The 20069-nt window shown below is 50.6% G+C and overlaps 3 protein-coding genes across 4 annotated transcripts; 2 read left to right on the forward strand and 1 right to left on the reverse strand.

Moving 5' to 3' along the window:
* The first annotated feature begins 914 nt into the window (after nt 1-914).
* On the forward strand, nt 915-7849 carry EFNA1 (ephrin A1). The gene is made up of 5 exons (XM_055402702.2): nt 915-1465; nt 5169-5464; nt 6476-6541; nt 6707-6757; nt 6931-7849. Exons 1-5 carry the CDS (start codon nt 1014-1016, stop codon nt 7041-7043), a joined length of 978 nt encoding a protein of 325 aa, XP_055258677.2. The 5' UTR covers nt 915-1013; the 3' UTR covers nt 7044-7849.
* Nucleotides 7850-8848: 999 nt separating this feature from the next.
* Nucleotides 8849-11239, forward strand: SLC50A1 (solute carrier family 50 member 1). Its single transcript, XM_055402703.2, is given in 7 exon segments — nt 8849-8982; nt 9291-9368; nt 9513-9636; nt 10223-10384; nt 10644-10763; nt 10847-10909; nt 10911-11239. Coding segments are annotated over 7 exon segments (666 nt in total). The 5' UTR covers nt 8849-8902; the 3' UTR covers nt 10950-11239.
* Nucleotides 11240-11580: 341 nt separating this feature from the next.
* DPM3 (dolichyl-phosphate mannosyltransferase subunit 3, regulatory) lies at nt 11581-12209 on the reverse strand. Of its 2 annotated transcripts, none has more exons than XM_055402707.2 (2): nt 12102-12209; nt 11581-11936 (listed from the first exon to the last, which is right to left on the reverse strand). In XM_055402707.2, the coding sequence occupies exon 2, from the start codon at nt 11929-11931 to the stop codon at nt 11653-11655; it is 279 nt and encodes a 92-aa protein (XP_055258682.2). In that variant the 5' UTR covers nt 11932-11936; nt 12102-12209; the 3' UTR covers nt 11581-11652. The 2 variants fall into 2 exon arrangements, with proteins under 2 accessions (XP_055258682.2, XP_088691972.1); XM_088835846.1 differs by having other exon boundaries at nt 12106-12177.
* Between the last annotated feature and the right edge of the window lie 7860 nt (nt 12210-20069).

Genomic DNA, 20069 nt, shown 5'->3' on the forward strand with positions numbered 1-20069 from the left:
CAGATTCTCTCTCTCTCTCACACATACACCCCCCCTAATCAAACACCTGCCCGCCCTCTCTGCCCCGAGAGCTGGGAGGCAGACACCCACCCCCCAATCCCCCGCTCCAGACGGCAGCAGACCCCGGCGGAGAGAGGAGCCCGAGAGGCGAATTCCAGCGGGTTTGTTTACACGGCTCGGGGGGAGGGGGCCGAGTTGGATACTGGGGCCCGACGGACTGGAAGACCCAGCCCAAACTGGGCCAGACACAGCCGCCGCCCAGCCTGGGACGCCGCGCACAACACCCCTTCCGGGCCTTCAGCCCGCAGCCCCCGCTAGCCAGTGCACGTTTCCCCCTACTCTTCACACGCTTCACAGACATTAGCATACGTTCGTCAAAGTTTCACACGCTTCCCCACACACGGCTGTGATACTCCTCACAAATGCTTTCACGCTTGCGCGCCATCACACTTATTTACACATGCCAGATGCACATGTGTGGTTTCAGTTTGTCACCCTTCAGGCCGAGATTCTCACAGTCCATATTCAAAGTCTGTTCACATGGTACACACGTGTTGGCGCGCGCGCACACACACACACACACACACACACAGAGGTCATTAGTGCCCTTTGGAGCCCTAGAAACAAGAGCGAACCCCCTCGGGGGCCCACGATCCCATGTTCCTCCCTCTCACAGGCACTGACGGTCAGAGGCGCCCTTAGCCCTCGCCGCACACGTTACACACTTGATCACACACAGGGTCGCACTTTATTCCCGGCATCTAGGCGATGACACAATCTCCCGAACAAAGACAACATTGACAAACCCAACAAAAACAAACAGCCTCGTGTGTGGGGAGGGGCAGCCGAGCACAGAGTCCGGGAAGGGGGTGGGTAGGAGGAAAGTGTGGGAACGCGGGCGTACAAGGCTCGGGAAAGGCGCGGGACCTGTCCACAACCTCGCACCCGCCAAGATCGGCGCGCGGCGCCGCCAGCCAGGCCAGGCACCGCGAGTTCGCAGACGCTCATGTGGAATGCGTTCCCTTCTCCCACACACGACTGCGCCCGGGACACAGACCCACAAAGCTTCACGCGGACCCACGAGTGAGCAAACACAGCGCCTAGCAGATTTGCCGGGCGGAGGTGCACGCTCCGCTCCCCTCCCCCTGGCCTCCCCTCCTCCACCTCCCCAGCCCCCGGGCCCCGGGCGGCCGCGCGCCGGGCGGGGCGGGGGCGGGGCGGGGCGGCGGGCGGCGCCGGCCCAAAAGGCGGAGTCGCGAAGCGGAGGGGCCAGAGCCGCGAGCGCGGTGCTGACTGCGCTGCCGAGAAGCCCTGCGGGAACCCAGACTCGGAGGAGCCCCTCGTCCCCGCCCGGCCTGGCCAGGCCCCGCGCTATGGAGTTCCTCTGGGCCTCTCTCTTGGGTCTGTGCTGCAGTCTGGCCGCTGCTGACCGCCACACCGTCTTCTGGAACAGTTCAAACCCCAAGTAAGCCCGAGTCACCGGCCGACAGCCTGGACGCCGGTTGGCATCGCTCCCCACTCCAGGTTAACTGTCCCACCCGGCCCCTAACCTGAGTCTTGGGGAGATGACCCGCGGCGGGAGGGCTCCCATAGATTTTCTTCTCGCCCATAACCGGGAGTTCCACCCCAGGGCAGGGCCCTGCCCGCATCTGCTTGCACCGTACGGTCTCTGCCCCTCTTTTCTTTCCCTCTGCTACAGCTGTTACTTCTGTTAGGTGGGAAGTTAGACATGAGCAACCACGGGAGACCTCGCTGAAAGGGATGCAAGCTGATCTCTTTTAAAATCCATCCCAGACACACCCAGGAGAGCTCACTGATGTGCTACGAAAAACCCACAGAGACCTTTCAACGCCTGCACATGCGCCCTAGGCACACAGTGGATACAAAATAACCACAGGGGCTTCTCCAAGTAACCTTAGGCAGTTAGGAGCCCAGTAAGAGCTCATGAATATTCTACATCGAAGTGTAACAGACCAAATTATGGGAAGACATAAACAACAGAGCCTGCTGTTATATGACTTACAATTGTCAATCGGCCTTGAGTGTGTGGCCGTTTGCATTCCCTTTCATTCATTGGTGGTGGGTACTGCTTTGCACCCGCTATAACCAAAAGGAGGAGACTGGACGTGTGAAAGGGGGAAGCCAAGAGGGAGTAACTGGAAGGGTAAGGAAGGCCCTTTTGAGGATGAGTCTGCTCCCATGTCTTAGGAATGTCTGTGTAGTAAAAGATCTGTCTGCTTGAGCTAAACTGAGCTGTAACTTGTCTGTTACTGTACACCCTTTAGACTGTCGGTCCTTTCGATGCTGAACACCTCCTGCCTCTGGCAGGGGCACTCTCTCTCTGACCTTCAGGGCTCTTGTTCTAAGCCCTTCCACCACAAAGGCCTCTGTGTATTTGGGCATTTACCTACACTGACAGGTCTTGACATCCGGAGTAAGAATTCTTACAGTAATCCTGGAAAGACCCTTCAGGAGGGACCTGGGCTTGCCTGAATTCAGTGTTTATTCTGATTTTAAGGTGTCCCTGGAATGCTCCCTCCCACAAGGGTCTTCTGAGGTGGCAGGAGTGAGGCATATGCTGTGTGTGGGTAGGCTTGAAGGAGTCACCTGTATCTGAGGTTCAGGTAGTAAAACAAAAGAAGGGGAGAGACAGAGGTCATGGGGATGGTTCCGGAGGACAGGAAGGGGTTAAAAGGGTTACAAAGGGCTCTGGGTGGGAAGGAGTTAATTTCTCCTGGGCAGATTTAGGGCTGTGAGGCAAATGGTACTGGGAGGAAGAAGCTCCATCAGATTCTTTGTTCTTGAGTTTTCTGAAGTTAGGGGAACAATATTTGTGGGAAAACAGGAGAGGTAGGTAGGGTGGAGTAAGGGGGGGACAGCTGAGCAACTTGGAGTCAGGGGAAAACACTCCACTCCACCCCTAGCCCTAGCAGTCCTCCCCCAACTGCCCTAGGGAGATAGATTGTGCCAGTTTCCTCTGACCTTGTGGCAGCATTGCCTGGTGGGGGGTCTGTTGGGGAGGGAGGGAACAGACAGCTACCTGCCAAGCCAAGGGGGCAATGCCCTCTTGCCTGATAGGACTGTAGTCAGCCCTCCCCATCTCACTCCTTGCTGTCTGTTCTTTGCTTCTTTGGCCCAGTCTTGTCCTAGAGGGAGAGAGCAAAGTCCCTGTTTATGCCCATGCCAGGTGCTGGCTGAAGGAGGAGGAGGGGACAGGAAGCCGTGAGTAGGGGGGAGGACCCTGGCCTTTTCCGTTCCCAAGCTCCCAGGTTTCCTCTCTTTCAGGAAGGAGCCTCTTCCTTGCTCCCCTTCCCCGCCTTCCCTGACGCCGCTGCCCCCCTTTTCCAGATATCGAGCAAGTCAAAGGAGTGCTAAGTGGAGCAGATTGCACCCCCAGGAGGAGGGTGATGGGTGCACCCACCCAACACAGCTTCTACCCTGTCCCTCTGGACACACACACACAACTATGCCCAGGACTAAAGGGAAGCCAGCCCAGAGTGGAGTCCACAAGCAGCCAAGCCAGGCCCAGCCGGAGGGCAAAGATGAGGTGGCAGTGAGCTGGGCGGGTGTGAGGCTGGCAGGGGTGACTCAGGGCAGTGGGCATCAGCCCTGGGATCTCCAGGCCCCAGGCAGGGGGCAGCGTGGGAAGAAGGGCAGTGCTGCCTGAACTGTGCGCCGGCCTCCTTAGTACTCCAGGGACAGGAACACCCCCTCCAATTCAGACCTGTCACCTCCCTTTGCCTGAAGTGGGCACTGGGGTCCTGGGGGCTGACCACATTTGATGAAGGAAATTTTCACAGGTTCTCGTGAATACTAGGGCGGGTGGCAGAGGTAGATGAGGAATGAGTCAGTGCCCGTCACGGGAATGGAGGAAAGACGCCAGGCCCAGAGCTGAAATACCTGTTCTGAAATGGCTTCTATGTTTATCTCTCCAGAGAGGAATTTAAAAAGCCTCTCTCTGCTCCTCTCTCTCTCTCTCTTTTCCCCAGGGTGGGGGAAGGGCCTTAGTAAGCCTAGCCAGTGCACTAGCTTGCTCCTGTAGGGCCAGGCCTCTTAAGGGTCATGCTGACTGGGCAGTGGGTGCCCGCCTCAGAGGTCTCTTGGCCTAACCCCGCCCTGCCCCCCCATGCCCTGGCTTTGGTTTGGAGCAAGTTGGCAGCCAACTCTGCTGAGTCTCTAGCTGGCAGTGCTGGGGGGGATTTGGAGAAGCTGACCAGCTTGGCAGAGGAAGGTGGGGAGGCACTTTTCCCCCTACTAGGACCCCACCCAGACTGGAGCCAGGTGGCTAGAGCCGGGCGGGGGAGGGGCTGGTGGGCAGTCAGGCTGGAGCCTGTGGAGCCTGGGGGGACTGGGCTGGGGGAGGGGAGCTGGCTCCACCTTGGGAAGAAGGAGGGCCTTCTCCAGAGCTCATTTCACAGGAGGTTAATGTATGGCTTTTGCAGACAAAAGGACAAGAGAGGTTTTGGGGTGCTTTGAGAAAAGTGTACCAGGGGAGCTGAGCACTGATTTGAGAAGGTGGGGATTCGAGAGGACTGGAAGAATTGATGGAAGCAATTTAACTTAAAAGGACTGGGCATTATCCGTGGGCGTGGATGTCCTGGGTATTGGGAGAAAAGTTAAGTTGAACAATATGAGATACAGTCAGTGGGTCAAGGGGAAAATGAGAGGAGTAAGAAAAGTGAAAACAGATTGTTGGGTGCCAAGCACTAGCATGGGAAAGAGAAAAGGTTACATGGATTGTGATTACTGAATGGGCCAGTAGGGTCTCAGATTGCGGTCTAACAGCATTTAAAGGAACAAGTGGTAGAACAGAGTTGGAGAAATATTGATAGGCAGAAGAGTGAGCTGAGGAAATATTTAGAAGCCCATCCTTGGGTAAATATCAGGGAGGTTATGGGAAGTGCTTTGGTACCTGAAAGATACTAAGTGGATGCTATTTAGAGGATTAGTGGCAGACAATGATGGTGTGACAAATGTTTGGAGATAGTGGGAAGATATTTAAGAGATCAAGATCAGTAAATACTGGAAGTTAAGACTTTTTAAGAAATCTTTGGGGTAGGGTCCAATATGAAATGTGAGGGGTCATGTAAATGTTCGGAAGCTCAAAAGCTCTGGCCTGGCTTCTGAGGGACCGACCATCTGCTCTCTCCACCTTTGCGCATGCCCAGGTTTTGGAAAGAGGACTACACGGTGCATGTGCGGATAGATGACTACCTGGACATCATCTGTCCTCATTACGAGGACAACTCTGTGGCAGACGTGGCCATGGAGCAGTACACATTGTACCTGGTGGAGCACAAGCAGTACCAGCTGTGCCAGCCCCAACCCAAGGAACAGGTCCGTTGGTTCTGCAACAATCCCAAGTCCAAGCATGGCCCGGAGAAGCTGTCTGAGAAGTTCCACCGCTTCACAGGTTTTACCCTGAGCAAGGATTTCAAAGAGGGACACAGCTACTACTACATCTGTGAGTGCCCGGGAGGCATGCACACAGGCCCACATGCTTGGGGACACAGCTGACGTGATGCACACGCTTCAGTACATGCTTAGTGGGGAGGCAAGCAGCAGACAGCCCCTTCCAATCCTGAACTCTAGTTTTATTCATTCCCATTACAAGTGCAGAGTGAGCTTCTACTATGTCCTGGGTGCTCTGCTTGGCACTATAGTCACAGAGATAAATAAAACACTGCAGGGTCTCCGTTCTCCAGAATCTAGAAAGGGACATGCATCTATTAATACTGTTAGAACAGGGGGATATGGTAGCTATGAGCTCAGAGGCCCTGAGAAAATGACTTGAACACCTTGCCAGTCTGGGGGAGGGGGGTGCACCTCATAGAAGGTGTCCTGGGGAAGATGACCCAAGAGCTTAGGGCAAGCAGAGGAGCTGGCCAGACAAGAGGTCATGTACAAAGACAGCATGACATCCTCAGGGAACTCCAAATGATTCAGACTGACTGGAGCAGGAGGGACACTTGGAAGTGGGGAGATAGGAGCCTGGAGAAGTACACAGGTTAGGGCATGGGGACCCAAGAACTGCTAAGGACTTTATCCTGAGGGCAGATTTTAGGAACTGTAAGATCAACTTTGTGTAGAATGGATCCAGGCCTCACCCTATCAGGGGGCTTAGGGATAGCAAGGACATAGTGGCTGGGGAAGGGGAGCATATTGTGCAGGTCACCCTAACTTCAGGCTGGGAGGAGTGGAGAACGGACTGTGGGGAAGGGACAGTGTCTATGTTCTTTTTATCATCACTTCCAAAGTCAAGGATTATTCCCAAGAATGGGAGTTTGGACTGAACTTGGGGCAGAAAGTGGGCAAAAACTTTCTGGGCAAGTGGGGAAGGTGAGAATCAAAGATTAGAGGGAAGAGAGGGATTAAAATGAGTAGGGACCAAGAAAGCAGGGCCAGAGGCATTTGTACTTATATTTTCTTCCGACAAAGTTTCCCTTCCTTAAAACTCTCTGGATTTATTTTGTAGCCAAACCCAGCCACCACCAGGAAGGCCGTTGCTTGAGGTTGAAGGTGATAATCGATGGCAAAATCAGTGAGTGTCAGGGTCCTGTGGGCCTCTTCCTCCATCCTGTCCTGGGCCCGGTCGAGAGATCTGGGATGGCTGGGAAGTCCCGTTGCCCAGTCCAGCCAGCACTCCCACTCCTTTGCTTCCTGTGTGTACCAAGTTACCTGACCTACCACCACCCTTATTTTTCAGCTCACAGCCCTAAGGCCCATGCCAATGCACAAGAGAAGAGACTTCCAGCAGGTAGGTGGCTGGAGCAAATTGGGCCTGGGGCACAAAACAGGGTCTGCTTGAAGAGGCTGGGTATAAACAGTGACTCCTTTGCCAGGCAGGGCAGGGGAAGCCTCGCTGGACTGAGGGCCAGTGCCAGCAGTAGGGCCACTCACCTTGGAGGCCTTTGCCCTCTCATCCTGCAGATGACCCGGAGGTGCAGGTTCTACACAGCATCGGTCACAGCGCCGCCCCACGCCTCTTCCCACTGGCCTGGGCTGTGCTGCTCCTGCCATTCCTGCTGCTGCAAATCCCATGAGGGTGTGCGCCACGCTATATAAGGACTGGAACCAGGCTGAGGGGGCAGGCAGGCCTCCCACGCCTACCTGGGGCCCCTCCCAAGGCCCCAGTCCTGGGAACCACTCCTACCACATGCTCAAGCTGCCACCCAGCAGCCTCAAAACGGGTCGATATTAAGGGTTTCAACCCTAAGGAGGTCAGAAAGCCTGACAGTGCCATTCCCACCTCCACGTCAGACGGATGGACAAAGAAGTGGAGACAGTCCTTTCCCCTCCATTCTTGCCCTTAAGCCAAAGAAACAAGCTAGACGGACATGGCCTCCTAAGAAGGGCACCATGGGAGCCGAACTGGAAGGGGCTTGGGGGTCACAAGATGGACACTGAGCTTGGCAAAGATGCCCCTGCCATGGAGAGCCAGGATGGCTCTGAAGGAAGAGCAAGAGACAGTTTCCTGCTTGGGAGCCGGGGACAGGAGAAGCAGCATGCTTGCTTGGGTTGACCCAGCATCTCCCCCAGGACTTGCCTCTGTGGAGCTGCCACAGGGAGGTCTGTAGTCAGACACTGCATCCTCTCTCATCCTGGGACATCACTCCACAGAGCTGCACCAGCAGGGGGGCTGTGCCAACCTGTTCTTAAGAGTGTAACTGTAAGGGCAGTGCCCACGCGCAGAGTCTATGCCTAGTCTGTAGCCTGAAGGGCAGGGCCCACAAGTACGGAATGTACATTAACTTGATGTGTGTCTATGCTGATTTCTACAACTGGAGTTTTTTTTATACAGTGTTCTTTGTCTCAAAATAAAGGTATGTGTTTGTTTTTTCGAACATGATTTTATGCCCCTCCTTCCTAATTTATGACCATTGAGTCCTGCTACTTGCCAGGCTCTGCACTTTATCAGTAGCAAGGGGGTTTGAATTTTTTTTTCTTTCTCTAAAAATAATGCCTTTCACCAGCCCATAAGGGTGGGTGTTTCCTCCTCTGAGGTTTGTCCAGGACAGGAGTGTTCCCTACAGCAGTTCCAGGCTGCACCCCACTCTGGAAGTTCCTTCTGTCCAACCGCTGCCCCACTCCCACCCTCTCAGCGCTGGGCTTCGGCATACTTACTCTTCAGGTACTCACGCTTTTGGGTGAGTCAAGGCAGCCGCTTGGAACGCCAGCTGAGGCATGCGGCCCGCCTCACAGCCCCACCAGCAAAGACGTGTGGGAGGCTGGGAGGGAAAGTTCCCAGCAGCAAGCTGGTTGGACTAGGAGGGGTCAGTGATACACTTGGCCAGTGGATTCGCGAAGTCACAGAAAGTTGGCAGTGTTGGCTGCAGGGGGAGGGCATTTCACAAAGACTCGGTGATTCCTGGCAGTTCCAGTTATTTAGGGAAGAAACCGGAAAGAGGCTTCAGCAAACAGGGAAAAATCTCCCAAACTCTGGCCAACTTGAAGCTGTGAGCTGGGGTCCTGCATCGGAAGCATGTCGAAGTCTGCCTAGCAAGCTTTTGTTTCGAGTTCTACCACGTAGGCTCGCGGGCCAGGGGGAAAGAGTTGAGCCTGGGGGTCTAGGTGATCCAAGGAGTAAGCAGAGAGTGTGGAGCGGCTGATGCCGGGACAAACCCGCGGAGCCTTAGGAAAGCGGCCTTAGGTAAAATAGAAAGCAACGTGAAGACCCTTAAGTGAACCTGCACAGTGTCGGGACAGGCCCTCGGAGAGGCGGGGCCTGAGCTCGGGCTTGACGTTCTAGGGGTGGGCCAGGTTCCGGTTCAGTTTCCGGGGGGACCGCCGAGCGCGCAGGGGCGGAGCCAGGGGCGCGAAGGGGCGGGGCTCCGGCGTCAGGGCTCCAGATCCTGCTAGCTGGCCCCTGGCGCGGAGAGCGGGATCTGCGACCCGGGGAGGGATGGAGGCGGGCGGATTGGCCGACTCGCTTCTTTCTGGAGCTTGCGTGCTCTTCACCCTCGGCATGTTCTCCACTGGCCTGTGAGAGAGCGGATGGGTTGGGCTGGGGCAGGACCAGGAAGTCAGGAAAGGAGAGAGAGGGGACAGAGACGTGGCCGCTCTGTCAGGTTACATCTGGAACCTAGGATCAAAGTGGAATCGGGTCGAGGGGAACGGGGTACAAGGGCAAGGCTGGACATTTGACCTGGGAGAGAAGGCCAGGGAGTTGAGGGTACGACTGGGGATCTGGGGTTGTCCGGAAAGGATGACAGGCATCGGGGATTTCGACTCCCCAGCAGCCTGGCTCTCCCTTTCCACCTCTCCCCCCTGCCTTCGGGGCCCCGTTACAGCTCGGACCTCAAGCACATGCGGATGACCCGGAGCGTGGACAGTGTCCAGTTCCTGCCCTTTCTCACCACGGATGTCAAGTGAGAGGGGGCGATGCCTGCTGGGGGGGAAAGGCTGTCTGAGGGAGGCTGGGGAGGGGTAAGGCAGAATGTGGCCGAGACCCCTTGGGTCCCCCCGTTCACACTCAACCCCGCGGGACCATGTCCCTCCCCTGCATCCTGCAGCAACCTGAGCTGGCTGAGTTATGGGGCCTTGAAGGGAAGCTGGACGCTAATCGTCGTCAACGCCGTGGGCGCTGTGCTTCAGACTCTGTATATCTTGGTGTATCTGCACTACTGCCATCGGAAGGTAGAGGCCCCTCCTCTGCTGCACGCCCTGCCCTGCCTTGCTGGCAAGGCAAACAGTTTTTCCTAGAAGACTATAACAGGCTAGCACTGCCACCTTTTCCTGGAAGACCCCTTCAGGCTTGCAGTCCTCCTTCCGCCGTAAAGTCAGCCTTCTGAGATGCACGTTTTGTCCCCATTCTGGCAAAGCTGATAGCTCTGCCAGGCCTGAAAGTGCCTTGCTGCCCAACAGAGTGGAAAGAGATTTTTGTCTCCACAGTTCCTTCAAAGTCAGTACCAGTGGCTGCGAGTGAGATGATTAGCTCTGCTTCCCCATTCACACAAGCATTAAGCTTCTACTCTGTAGCAAGCTCACCCCCCCAAAAAAAAGATATCTTTCCCTCTCTTAGAAACCTCCAGGGTTTGGGTAGATCAGACCCGTGTTGAAGTCACTGGTGGGAAAGAGGCTGTGGCAAGTGCCATACTGGAGGCTTAAGCAAAGGCTGGCTCCCCCACTGGAGCATGGGTGGAAGGCAGGATGAATTAATCCCAGCAGCAGAGTCACAGGACTCCTGGCACATCCAGAAATATGGCTACTCTCTCTTCTGTAGCGTGCCGTGCTCCTTCAGACTACAACCCTGCTGGGGGTCCTTGTCCTGGGTTTTGCCTACTTTTGGCTCCTGGTGCCCGACCCTGAGATGCGGCTTCAGCACCTGGGCCTCTTCTGCAGTGTCTTCACCATCAGTATGTACCTCTCACCACTAGCTGACTTGGTGAGTGAGGGTGTCCGGGAAGATAAGGGAGATAAATCTCCCACAGACAGAGACTGTAGCTTTCAGTCCAGAGGAAGGGACGACCCAAATCCTGGAAGGAGACAGGGCAGTAGAGCTGGGTGAGTGGGAGGCAGGAGGGAAAGGTTGGGTAACAGAAGATCATGGGGGCTGTTTGACTTTTTTTTTTTTAGGAAATTCTGGGCAAAGTGGGAGATTTACCATGTGCCTGGCTAGGAGTGTCTTTCATCCTTTCCCATAGGCCAAGATCATTCATACTAAATCAACCCAGCGTCTCTCCTTTTCACTCGCCATGGCCACCCTCCTCACCTCTGCCTCCTGGACATTCTATGGGTTTCGACTAAGAGATCCCTACATTGTGGTAAGCAGAACAAGGGCAGGGTGACAGGTGTGTCTAAGGTGAAAAAGCAGCTCCTTTCCTCATAGCAGTCCTTGTGATTTCAGGTGCCCAACCTTCCAGGAATTCTCACCAGCGTCATTCGCTTCTGGCTTTTTTGGAAGTACTCCACAGGCGCGAGACAGGAACTATCAGCTTCTACAAACCTGAGGGAGTTCACCTGACCACTGGGCACCTATAATGCCAACCTATTACCAAAGAAACTTCCTTGTTTCAGCCGCTCCTGCTGGTTAGCTCTACAGAGGCAGTGGTTTGTGGTAAAGGAAAAGAGAATGCTTTGAGAATCCGGGGACTAAAGAAAGAGCTTTAGTTAGAAGATTGGATGGAACCTGGGAGATGAATTCACTTTTTTTTTTTTTCAAGATTTTATTTTTAAATTTTGGAAGTGGGGGGTAAATCTTTAGAATGTGCCTTAAAATAAACTGTTCCCTACCCCTGCCCATCAAGGCTCCTTCTCTGTTCAGGGATAATCAATCCACCTGGTTTGGTAAAGGGTAGAGAGGCACTGTCTGATTCACAGTTGCTCTTGGACTGGTAGGGTTAGGCTTGGGTGTTATGAAGAACAGACTTCAAGAAATCTCTCCTAACAGGGCTAAAAAGACCAGGAAAGTGAAATGACTTTTCCATTCTGAGAGATCTTGAGAGAGGGGATCTGTGCCTCCTTCAGAGCAAAAAGGAAGAAGCACCAGCAAAATGCAAAACATAAAAGCTGAGAGAGCCTCGAGCCTCTCAACAGTTAGTACACATCTGTTCCCAGCATCTATACTCAAAGCAAACAAGATTAGAAAATAAACTGGCCCTTTAATGGGGAATGGGAGAACAGGTTGTCCGGGAGGGAATCGGAGTTAGGGTGTCAGAAGCGCAGTCCCCTGCGGGTCAAGTCGGCTCTGGCCTCTTGGATCTGACTCTGCAGTTCGCGGGCGGCGTCCTCGCAGTCGTGAAAAGTAGCGACGCGGTAGCCCACGGTGCCCAGGGCATAGCAGCCGGCAGATACCAGCAAGTAGGCGGGCAGTGGCCACAGGACCTCCCGGAAAGACGAAGGCAGCTCCAGGCCCAGGGCTCCCATGGTCAGGGCCGCCCAGGTGGAGCCCAGGAGCGCCAGCCCCCACAGCCACTGCGCTAACTTCGTCATGGACACTGCGGGAAGAGGAAGCAGAGCTCTCGTCCCTGACACCCCGCGACCTGCTCTTCATCCGAGACCGCTCCCTGTCCTTCTCCCTCACCCACCCTCCATACCACCTAACCTCAGGGCCATTGCCCCAGGCTCCCGCCCTCCCCACTCGACCCTCCACCTACACTCACCTACCCGCCCGGCGTCTTCCCAGCTCCACACGGCGCCGAGGTCAGCTTCCGGAATCCTCCGCGGCTCGCGCTCCGCCGCCGCGCTGTCTTCTGGGAGTTGTAGTCCTGGAGCTGGGGGTTGCCCGTCCATGGTCTTGACCTAGGCTGCACTCAGCAGGCTCCGCTCCTGCAGCGGCAGCCTGGGCCGGAAGAACTTTCAGTGCTGCTTCTCTCCCTTGAGACCCTTCTCACCCTTAAGTCTTGCAAGAAAGTGGGAGTGTAATATCGCTCCTCTTAAACGCACTTCTCTTGCACAAAAATTCCACTCATTCATTCACTCATTTACGCTTTTTATTCATTCATTCAGTGGAACGTTTCTTGAGCGTCACGTTAGACTTTGGAGAAATAGAGATGTCAAGATATGGCTCCTTCTCTGGTGGAGGGAAGAAAGCAGGAATCAAGAAAACAGATGCATTGACCACTAAACGTGGTGCTCTGAGATAGGGGTTAGAACAGGAGTTGTCATACTTTAAAAGAGAAATTCAAAGGAGCAACCAGTAGGACTTGGAGCCAGAGGACGAAGTGCTCCACGTAGGTGTCTTTAAGGGAAAATACTTGTGGGGACAGAGCAATCACCTAATGTGTTCAGGGTATCAAGAGAAGGTGTGTATACAGTTTTCAGAATTTGGGGGATGAATTCATGGCAGGTATGTAGAAAACCAAGTAAAAGAAAACATCACTCATTTCAGAGAAATGCAAATCAAAACCACAATGAGGTACCATCTCATACAGGTCAGAATGGCTGCTATCCAAAAATCTACAAACAATAAATGCTGGAGAGGGTGTGGAGAAAAGGGAACCCTCGTACACTGTTGGTAGGAATGCAAATTAGTACAGCCACTGTGGAGAACAGTGTGAAGATTCCTTAAAAAACTGGAAATAGAACTGCCATACGACCCAGCAATCTCACTCCTGGGCATACACACCGAGGAAACCAGAATTGAAAGACACACATGTACCCCAATGTTCATCGCAGCACTGTTTACAATAGCCAGGACACGGAAGCAACCTAGATGTCCACTGGCAGATGAATGGATAAGAAAGCTGTGGTACATATACACAATGGAATATTACTCAGCCATTAAAAAGAATACATTTGAATCAGTTCTAATGAGGTGGATGAAACTGGAGCCTATTATACAGAGTGAAGTAAGCCAGAAAAAAAACACAAATACAGTATACTAACACACATAAATGGAATTTAGAAAGATGGTAATGATAACCCTGTATGCCAGACAGCAAAAGAGACACAGATGTAAAGAACAGACTTTTGGACTCTGTGGGAGAAGGCGAGGGTGGGATGATCTGAGAGAACAGCATTGAAACATGTATATTATCATATGTGAAACAGATTGCCAGTCCAGGTTCAATGCATGAGACAGGGTGCTCAGGGCTGGTGCACTGGGATGACCCAGAGGGATGGGATGGGGAGGGAGGTGGGAGGGGGGTTCAGGATGGGGAACACATGTAAACCCATGGCTGATTCCTATCAATGTATGGCAAAAACCACTACAATATTGTAATTAGCCTCCAACTAAAATAAATAATTTTTTTTTAAAGTGATCCAGTTATACATTAAAGAAAAGAAAGGTCAGGTATGGAGTTCCCTGGTAGTCCAGTGGCTAAGACTCTGTGCTCCCAAAGCAGGGGGCCTCAGGTTAGATCCCTGGTCAGGAAACTAGAGCCTATTTGCTGCAACTAAGACTCAGTGCAGCCAAATAAATGAATAAATATTAAGGAAAATAAAAGAAATGGTCAGGCAATTATCAACTTCAGGGAAAACAAAGAGTTACAAAAGGAAAGAAAGAGAATGCCTGTCTGATAAAGACCACTAAGAACATAACTGTAGTTGGACAGTTGGGTTTATTCACTTGCTGCTACAAGAGAGGGCACAAACCAGAGGAACTGTGGAGCCACTCATCAAGCAAAGGGAAAAGCCACATCATTACAGAATATGGGAAACAGTTGCGTCCAGATGATATCTAAACGAAGTAGTGTTTTGATAGGTTCAAGGTAAGCACAGATATAAGTGAAGGAGTTAGCAGCAGCCTAGACTGAGAAGTAAACTGCGAGTCCACTTGGAAACTACAAAGTTAAGTTAAATAATTTTAGATAATTATGTAATAGCTACATAATTAAGATAAATGTGGAATGATATCCCCAAAACCCCAATATCTGACGCTTTGCACCTAGGTTGGAAATCGAGGCTGCTTCTCTATATCGAAGCAATCAACGTGGGTTAAACCTCCAGCAAGAGTAGGATATGTCCCATTCTCACTTTTTTATTTCAAAGAGAAAAGTTGTGACTGTATGATTTTAGAGAATGAAGTGTCTCAGCCCCATATCCCCGAGGTTAATTAATAAAATCAGTTTTTACAGATTCATAGTCTTCGTACAAACACTACATAACGCAGTGTGTAGAATATTTTCACAGCCATAATACTGTAAACACAAGCGTTGATTTAACTAAAATTTGGAATATATTTAAATTGAGAGGGTGGGGGAGTATATGAGGAATCAGGATTAGAGAGAACTATAGGTTCATGGGGTCGCTAAGAGTCGGACACGACTGAGTGACTAAACTGAACTGAACCCGTGGCAGGCAACTGATTATATCTAAAATAGAAAAAAAGAAATAATAGCATGAGCATGTTGTTTAGAAATATAGAGGGAAGTACAAAAGAAAAGCATCTTAGAAACTTGAGAGTAGTTTATGGAGGAGTATATGTATAGAGGTAGGAAAGTGGAGTAGGGGATGGTTATTTTTCTTTCCTTTATTTTTTTAAAGATACTTATTGATTTATTTGGCTGTGCTGAGTCTTAGTTGTGGCATGTGGGATCTAGTTCCCTGACCAGGAACTGAACCCAGGCCCGCTGCATTATGTGATTGTAGTCTTAGCCTCTGGCACACCAGAGAAGTCCCTATTATTTTTCACTGACTATCTTATAGAACTAGATGGCCTTTTAAACTATGCAAATTCTCTGTTAAAGTAAAAATTAAGGCAAAATTAAAATATTTTCAGAAACCTGCCATATGAGCTTCAAAGGCCCACCCCAACTCCCTTCTCCATTCTTCCCAAAATCCTACTGGTTACCCACTCATGACCTCACTAGTCATACTGACTTTCAACACAGTTCAAGAGGCAGGCATCAGCCTTGCAGATCTAGAAATTCTATCTTGTTCACCCATAGTAGACCTGGCGATGAAAGATTGCCACTCCCCAGAAAATTTGAGGGGGAAAGATAATAAGAAGAAGGAGCTTGCCTTACAACGCATGAAAACAGATAATAAATTATAATGTCCTAATAATAATCAGCAGAAGATTAAACATTCATTGAGGGGCTATTGTGTATCGTGTCCTATGTGACATTGCATGTTTGATTTTCACAACAGGCTGCAATAGGTACTTTATTAATATATCCCCAGGTATGAATGAGGAAACCAAAGCAGAGAAGGTGAAAGGTAAGTGACTTGCCTGAGGTCATGCAGCCAGTGAGTAGCAGACTGTTCCAACTGACTCAAAACTTCGTGCTCAGTGATTTCATCTTCCTCGGTTACTGGTATAGGAATGGGCAGTCAGTGTCGTCATAGCAGCTGACATTCACTGATTGATTACTCTGTGCCAGGCACTCAATAAGTACTTTATATGCATAATCTCACTCAATCTTCACAGCTACCCTATGAAGTAGGTACTATTATTATCTCCATTTCACAAATGAAGAAACTGAGGCACGCCCCAGATAATCAGACCATAGAGCCTACTAACTTTGCCACTATGGTAGCACATCTTCTTACCTAGCTCAAAGGGCTTCTCTGGTGATTCAGTGGTAAAGATTCACACACCAATGTAGGAGACACGAGTCCAATCCCTGGGCCAGAAGATCCTCTGGAGAAGGAAATGGCAACCCAGTCCAGTATTCTTGCCTGGGAAATCCCATGGGCAGAGGACCTTGGAGGGCTACAGTTCATGGGGTCACAAAAGAGTCAGACGCAACTAAATAACAGGAACCCAGATCAATGGAACAAAATAAAAAGTGAAGAGATGGGCTTCCCTTGTGGTCCAGTGGTTAAGAATCCAGCTTGCAATGCAAGGGACACCCAACTTGATCCCTAATCTGGGAAGATCCCACATGCATCAGGTCAACGAAGTCCTGTGCCACAACTACTGAGCCTACACACCTAGAGCCTGTGCTCCACAGCAAGAGAAGCCACCGCAATGAGAAGCCCAAGCACCTCAGTAAAGAGCATCCCCTACTCGCTGCAACTAGAGAAAGCCCATGTGCAACTGTGAAGATCCAGAACAGCCAAAAATAAACTAAATATCTTTTTTAAAGTGAAAAAAACAGATCACATATATACCATTTCAGCATGTGATAGAAATGGAATCTCAAGTGAGGAAAGATGAATTATTTGGAAAACACTTGCCATTTGAAGGGCCTCCCTGGTGACTCAGATGGTAAAGAATCTGACGGCAGTGCGGGAGCCTCGGGTTCTATCCCTGAGTCAGGAAAATCCCCTGGAGAAGGAAATGGGAACTCACTCCAATATTGTTGCCTGGGAAATCCCATAGACAGAGGAGGCTGGTGGGCTACAGTCCATGGGGTTGCGAAGAGTCAGACATGACTGAGCGACTAACACTTTATCATTTGAAAAAGTAAGTTAGATTTCAACCTAACATCTTACACTAGAATAAATTCCCAGTGCATTAAACAAAACAATGTGAAAAGTGAAACACTAAATACGCCACGGTTGGCATACATATTTCGTGGCTACGTATTTCTCGGATGTCCAGCTCAAGCATCATGTCTTTCTGTTGTAGCCACGGTTTGTGGGAAACAAATTGACTCACAAGGACAACGCAGATAGTGGAGTGCAGTTTATTACAACGGCGGGCCCAAGGCAGGGTCTCCTCTTAGCCAAGGACCCCAACCAATTTTCTGTGAAAACCTTATATACCCTAAGTGTACGTGCCCAAACCCATCTCCCCAAATTCCCTGAAACTAGCCTTAACAAAGGAAAAAGAAAGATAAAATCAAAGTTAACCTGTGATTCATATGCCTTAAAACTAAGTAGTTAACAGTGGACAATTATCAATAGGCCTGTGGTCATACCCAAATAAGCATAATAGAATTTATGATTCTATTCGGTTACACAGATAATAAGGGTATTCTTTTAGGGGACGGAGCCCTGGGGCTCTTCCATCGAGGGGGTGGGGGGGGTGTCTGATTTTCCAGTTGGTATGTCGTTTCCATAGATACTGGGCATATAGCTCAAAGTCCACAGTCCGGCCCAAGATGGAGTCCTTTCAAGATGGAACCTGTTCTGTCTGTTTCCTCCTTCACTCCAAGCAGCCTTCCAGCACATTGACCCTGTTTTGCTGGTTAGACACCATCTTCCTCTTCTGAGTTTCCACAGACTTTCTTTCATAGATGGTACTTACCATGATGAATTGTAGGTGTTTTGTTTCTTTGCTTGGCCTGCCTAGGAACGTTGTAACTCCAGGACCAAGCACAGTGTGGGAAACCCAGAGCGCTTCTATAAATGTCGAAAGGGGGGCAGAAGGAAGGATGGGTTAGCATTTGATAGTCTCCAGGAAAACTGACCCAGCTCTCCTGATCCCAGGCAATATAACTACTGTGGAGACTCCCATCTGCTAGACATGGGGTTTTTGGCTTTGTATGAAAGGGAATGACTGTGTGGATCACAATAAACTGTGGAACATTCTGAAAGAGATGGGAATCCCAGACCACCTGACCTGCCTCTTGAGAAACCTGTATGCAGGTCAGGAAGCAACAGTCAGAACTGGACATGGAACAACAGACTGGTTCCAAATAGGAAAAGGGGTACGTCAAGGTTGTATATTGTCACCTTGCTTATTTAACTTATATGCAGAGTACATCATGAGGAACGCTGGGCTGGAAGAAGCACAAGCTGGAATCAAGATTGCCGGGAGAAATATCAATAACCTCAGATATGCAGATGATACCACCCTTATGGCAGAAAGTGAAGAGGAACTCAAAGGCCTCTTGCTGAAAGTGAAAGAGGAGAGTGAAAAGGTTGGCTTGAAGCTCAACATTCAGAAAACAAAGATCATGGCATCTGGTCCCATCACTTCATGGGAAATAGATGGAAAAACAGTGGAAACAGTGTCAGACTTTGTTTTTTTGGGCTCCAAAATCACTGCAGATGCTGATTGCAGCCATGAAATTAAAAGACGCTTGCTCCTTGGAAGGAAAGTTATGACAAACCTTGATAGTATATTAAAAAGCAGAGACATTACTTTGCCAACCAAGGTCCGTCTAGTCAAGGCAATGGTTTTTCCCGTGGTCATGTATGGATGTGAGAGTTGGACTGTGAAGAAAGCCGATTGCCGAAGAATCGATGCTTTTGAACTGTGGTGTTGGAGAAGACTCTTGAGAGTCCCTTATACTGCAAGGAGATCCAACCAGTCCATTCTAAAGGAGATCAATCCTGGATGTTCATTGGAGGGACTGATGCTAAAGCTGAAACTGCAATACTTTGGCCACCTCATGCGACGAGTTGACTCACTGGAAAAGACTCTGATGCTGGGAAAGGTTGGGGGCGGGAGGAGAAGGGGGCGACAGAGAATGAGATGGCTGGATGGCATCACTGACTCTGTGGACATGAGTTTGAGTGTACTCCGGGAGTTGGTGATGGACAGGGAGGCCTGGCGTGCTGTGATTCATGGGGTCGCGGAGAGTCGGACACGACTGAGCGACTGAACTGAACTGATGAAAGGGAAGGTGAAGTTGCTCAGTCGTGTCCGACTCGTTGCGACCCCATGGACTGTAGCCTACCAGGATTCTCCATCCAAGGGATTTTCCAGGCAAGAGTACTGGAATGGGTTGCCATTTCCTTCTCCAGGGGATCTTCCCAACCCAGGGATCGAACCTGGTCTCCCGCATTGTAGGCAGACACTTTATTGTCTGAGCCACCAGGGAAGTCCTAGCACTGGACAAAAGCCAGCAGATTCTTATGGTCCAGCTTCTCTCTCTTCAACCTTTTTTCAGATCATCACTCTTCTGCAGTCCCTGCAGGCCACAAATACAAGTGATTATAGCAGGGTATTGAGAAATGGAATATTTTCTGCCATATCAGTAAACAAGGATGTCACAGTCATCAGCAATGCAAGCCCTCCATATGTGAATTTCTGAGCCCCTAGGGCACTGAAGAAGGAGAATACCTGTGATTCAGCAGACATCAGGCTGCAGCCACTCCATGAAGTGAGCACAGAGGAACTCAGGATGTGAAAAACAGGATGCTGGCCCCAGATAGCTGAGATGCATATGATAGGAATGATTTCAGTGACCCCAGACTGTTGCATCCTTCCATTCATATAAAAGCACTAAATTCCTTCACTTGAGGTATCTGGTTTTCCTTAATTCACAAGAAATAATTTTGATGTTCAGAATACCTGCCCTTTGTTGCAAATATCTATGTAACCTGACTCCTCCCCTGCCTTCTCAGAGCAGTTTTCTCAGGGTTACTTGAGATTCTGTCTCCTGGGGCTTGAAGTCCTAAAAATTCTCACTGAATAAAACATAACTCTCAGCTTTTAGGTTGTGACTGTTTTTTTAAGTTGACAATAGGAAAGGCAGTGCAGCTTGGGGGCTAAAAGTTTGAGCTTTCAGAGTCCAGAAGTCCTGAGGCTGGGTCCTGGCTCTTTCCTTATTTAGCTATGTGACCTTGGGCAAGGAGTTTAACCTCTCCGAGCTTCAGTTTTCTCATGATTTTTGGAGTTTTCTCCTTTGGCAAACTTTAGTTTCAGAGAGACAGAAATTCCAGAGATGTAAATCTGGAAGCTTTATGCTAAAGTACACTAATGACGGGAGAATAACAAAATTACAGGCAACACGGAGGAAAGGATTGACTGTTCGGCGGGAAGGCATGAGCCTCTATAAAAGAGG

This window comes from Moschus berezovskii, chromosome 4 (assembly GCF_049115385.1).
Source record: "Moschus berezovskii isolate FMDL1 chromosome 4, NW_MosBer_1.0, whole genome shotgun sequence".
NCBI lineage: Eukaryota > Metazoa > Chordata > Mammalia > Artiodactyla > Moschidae > Moschus > Moschus berezovskii.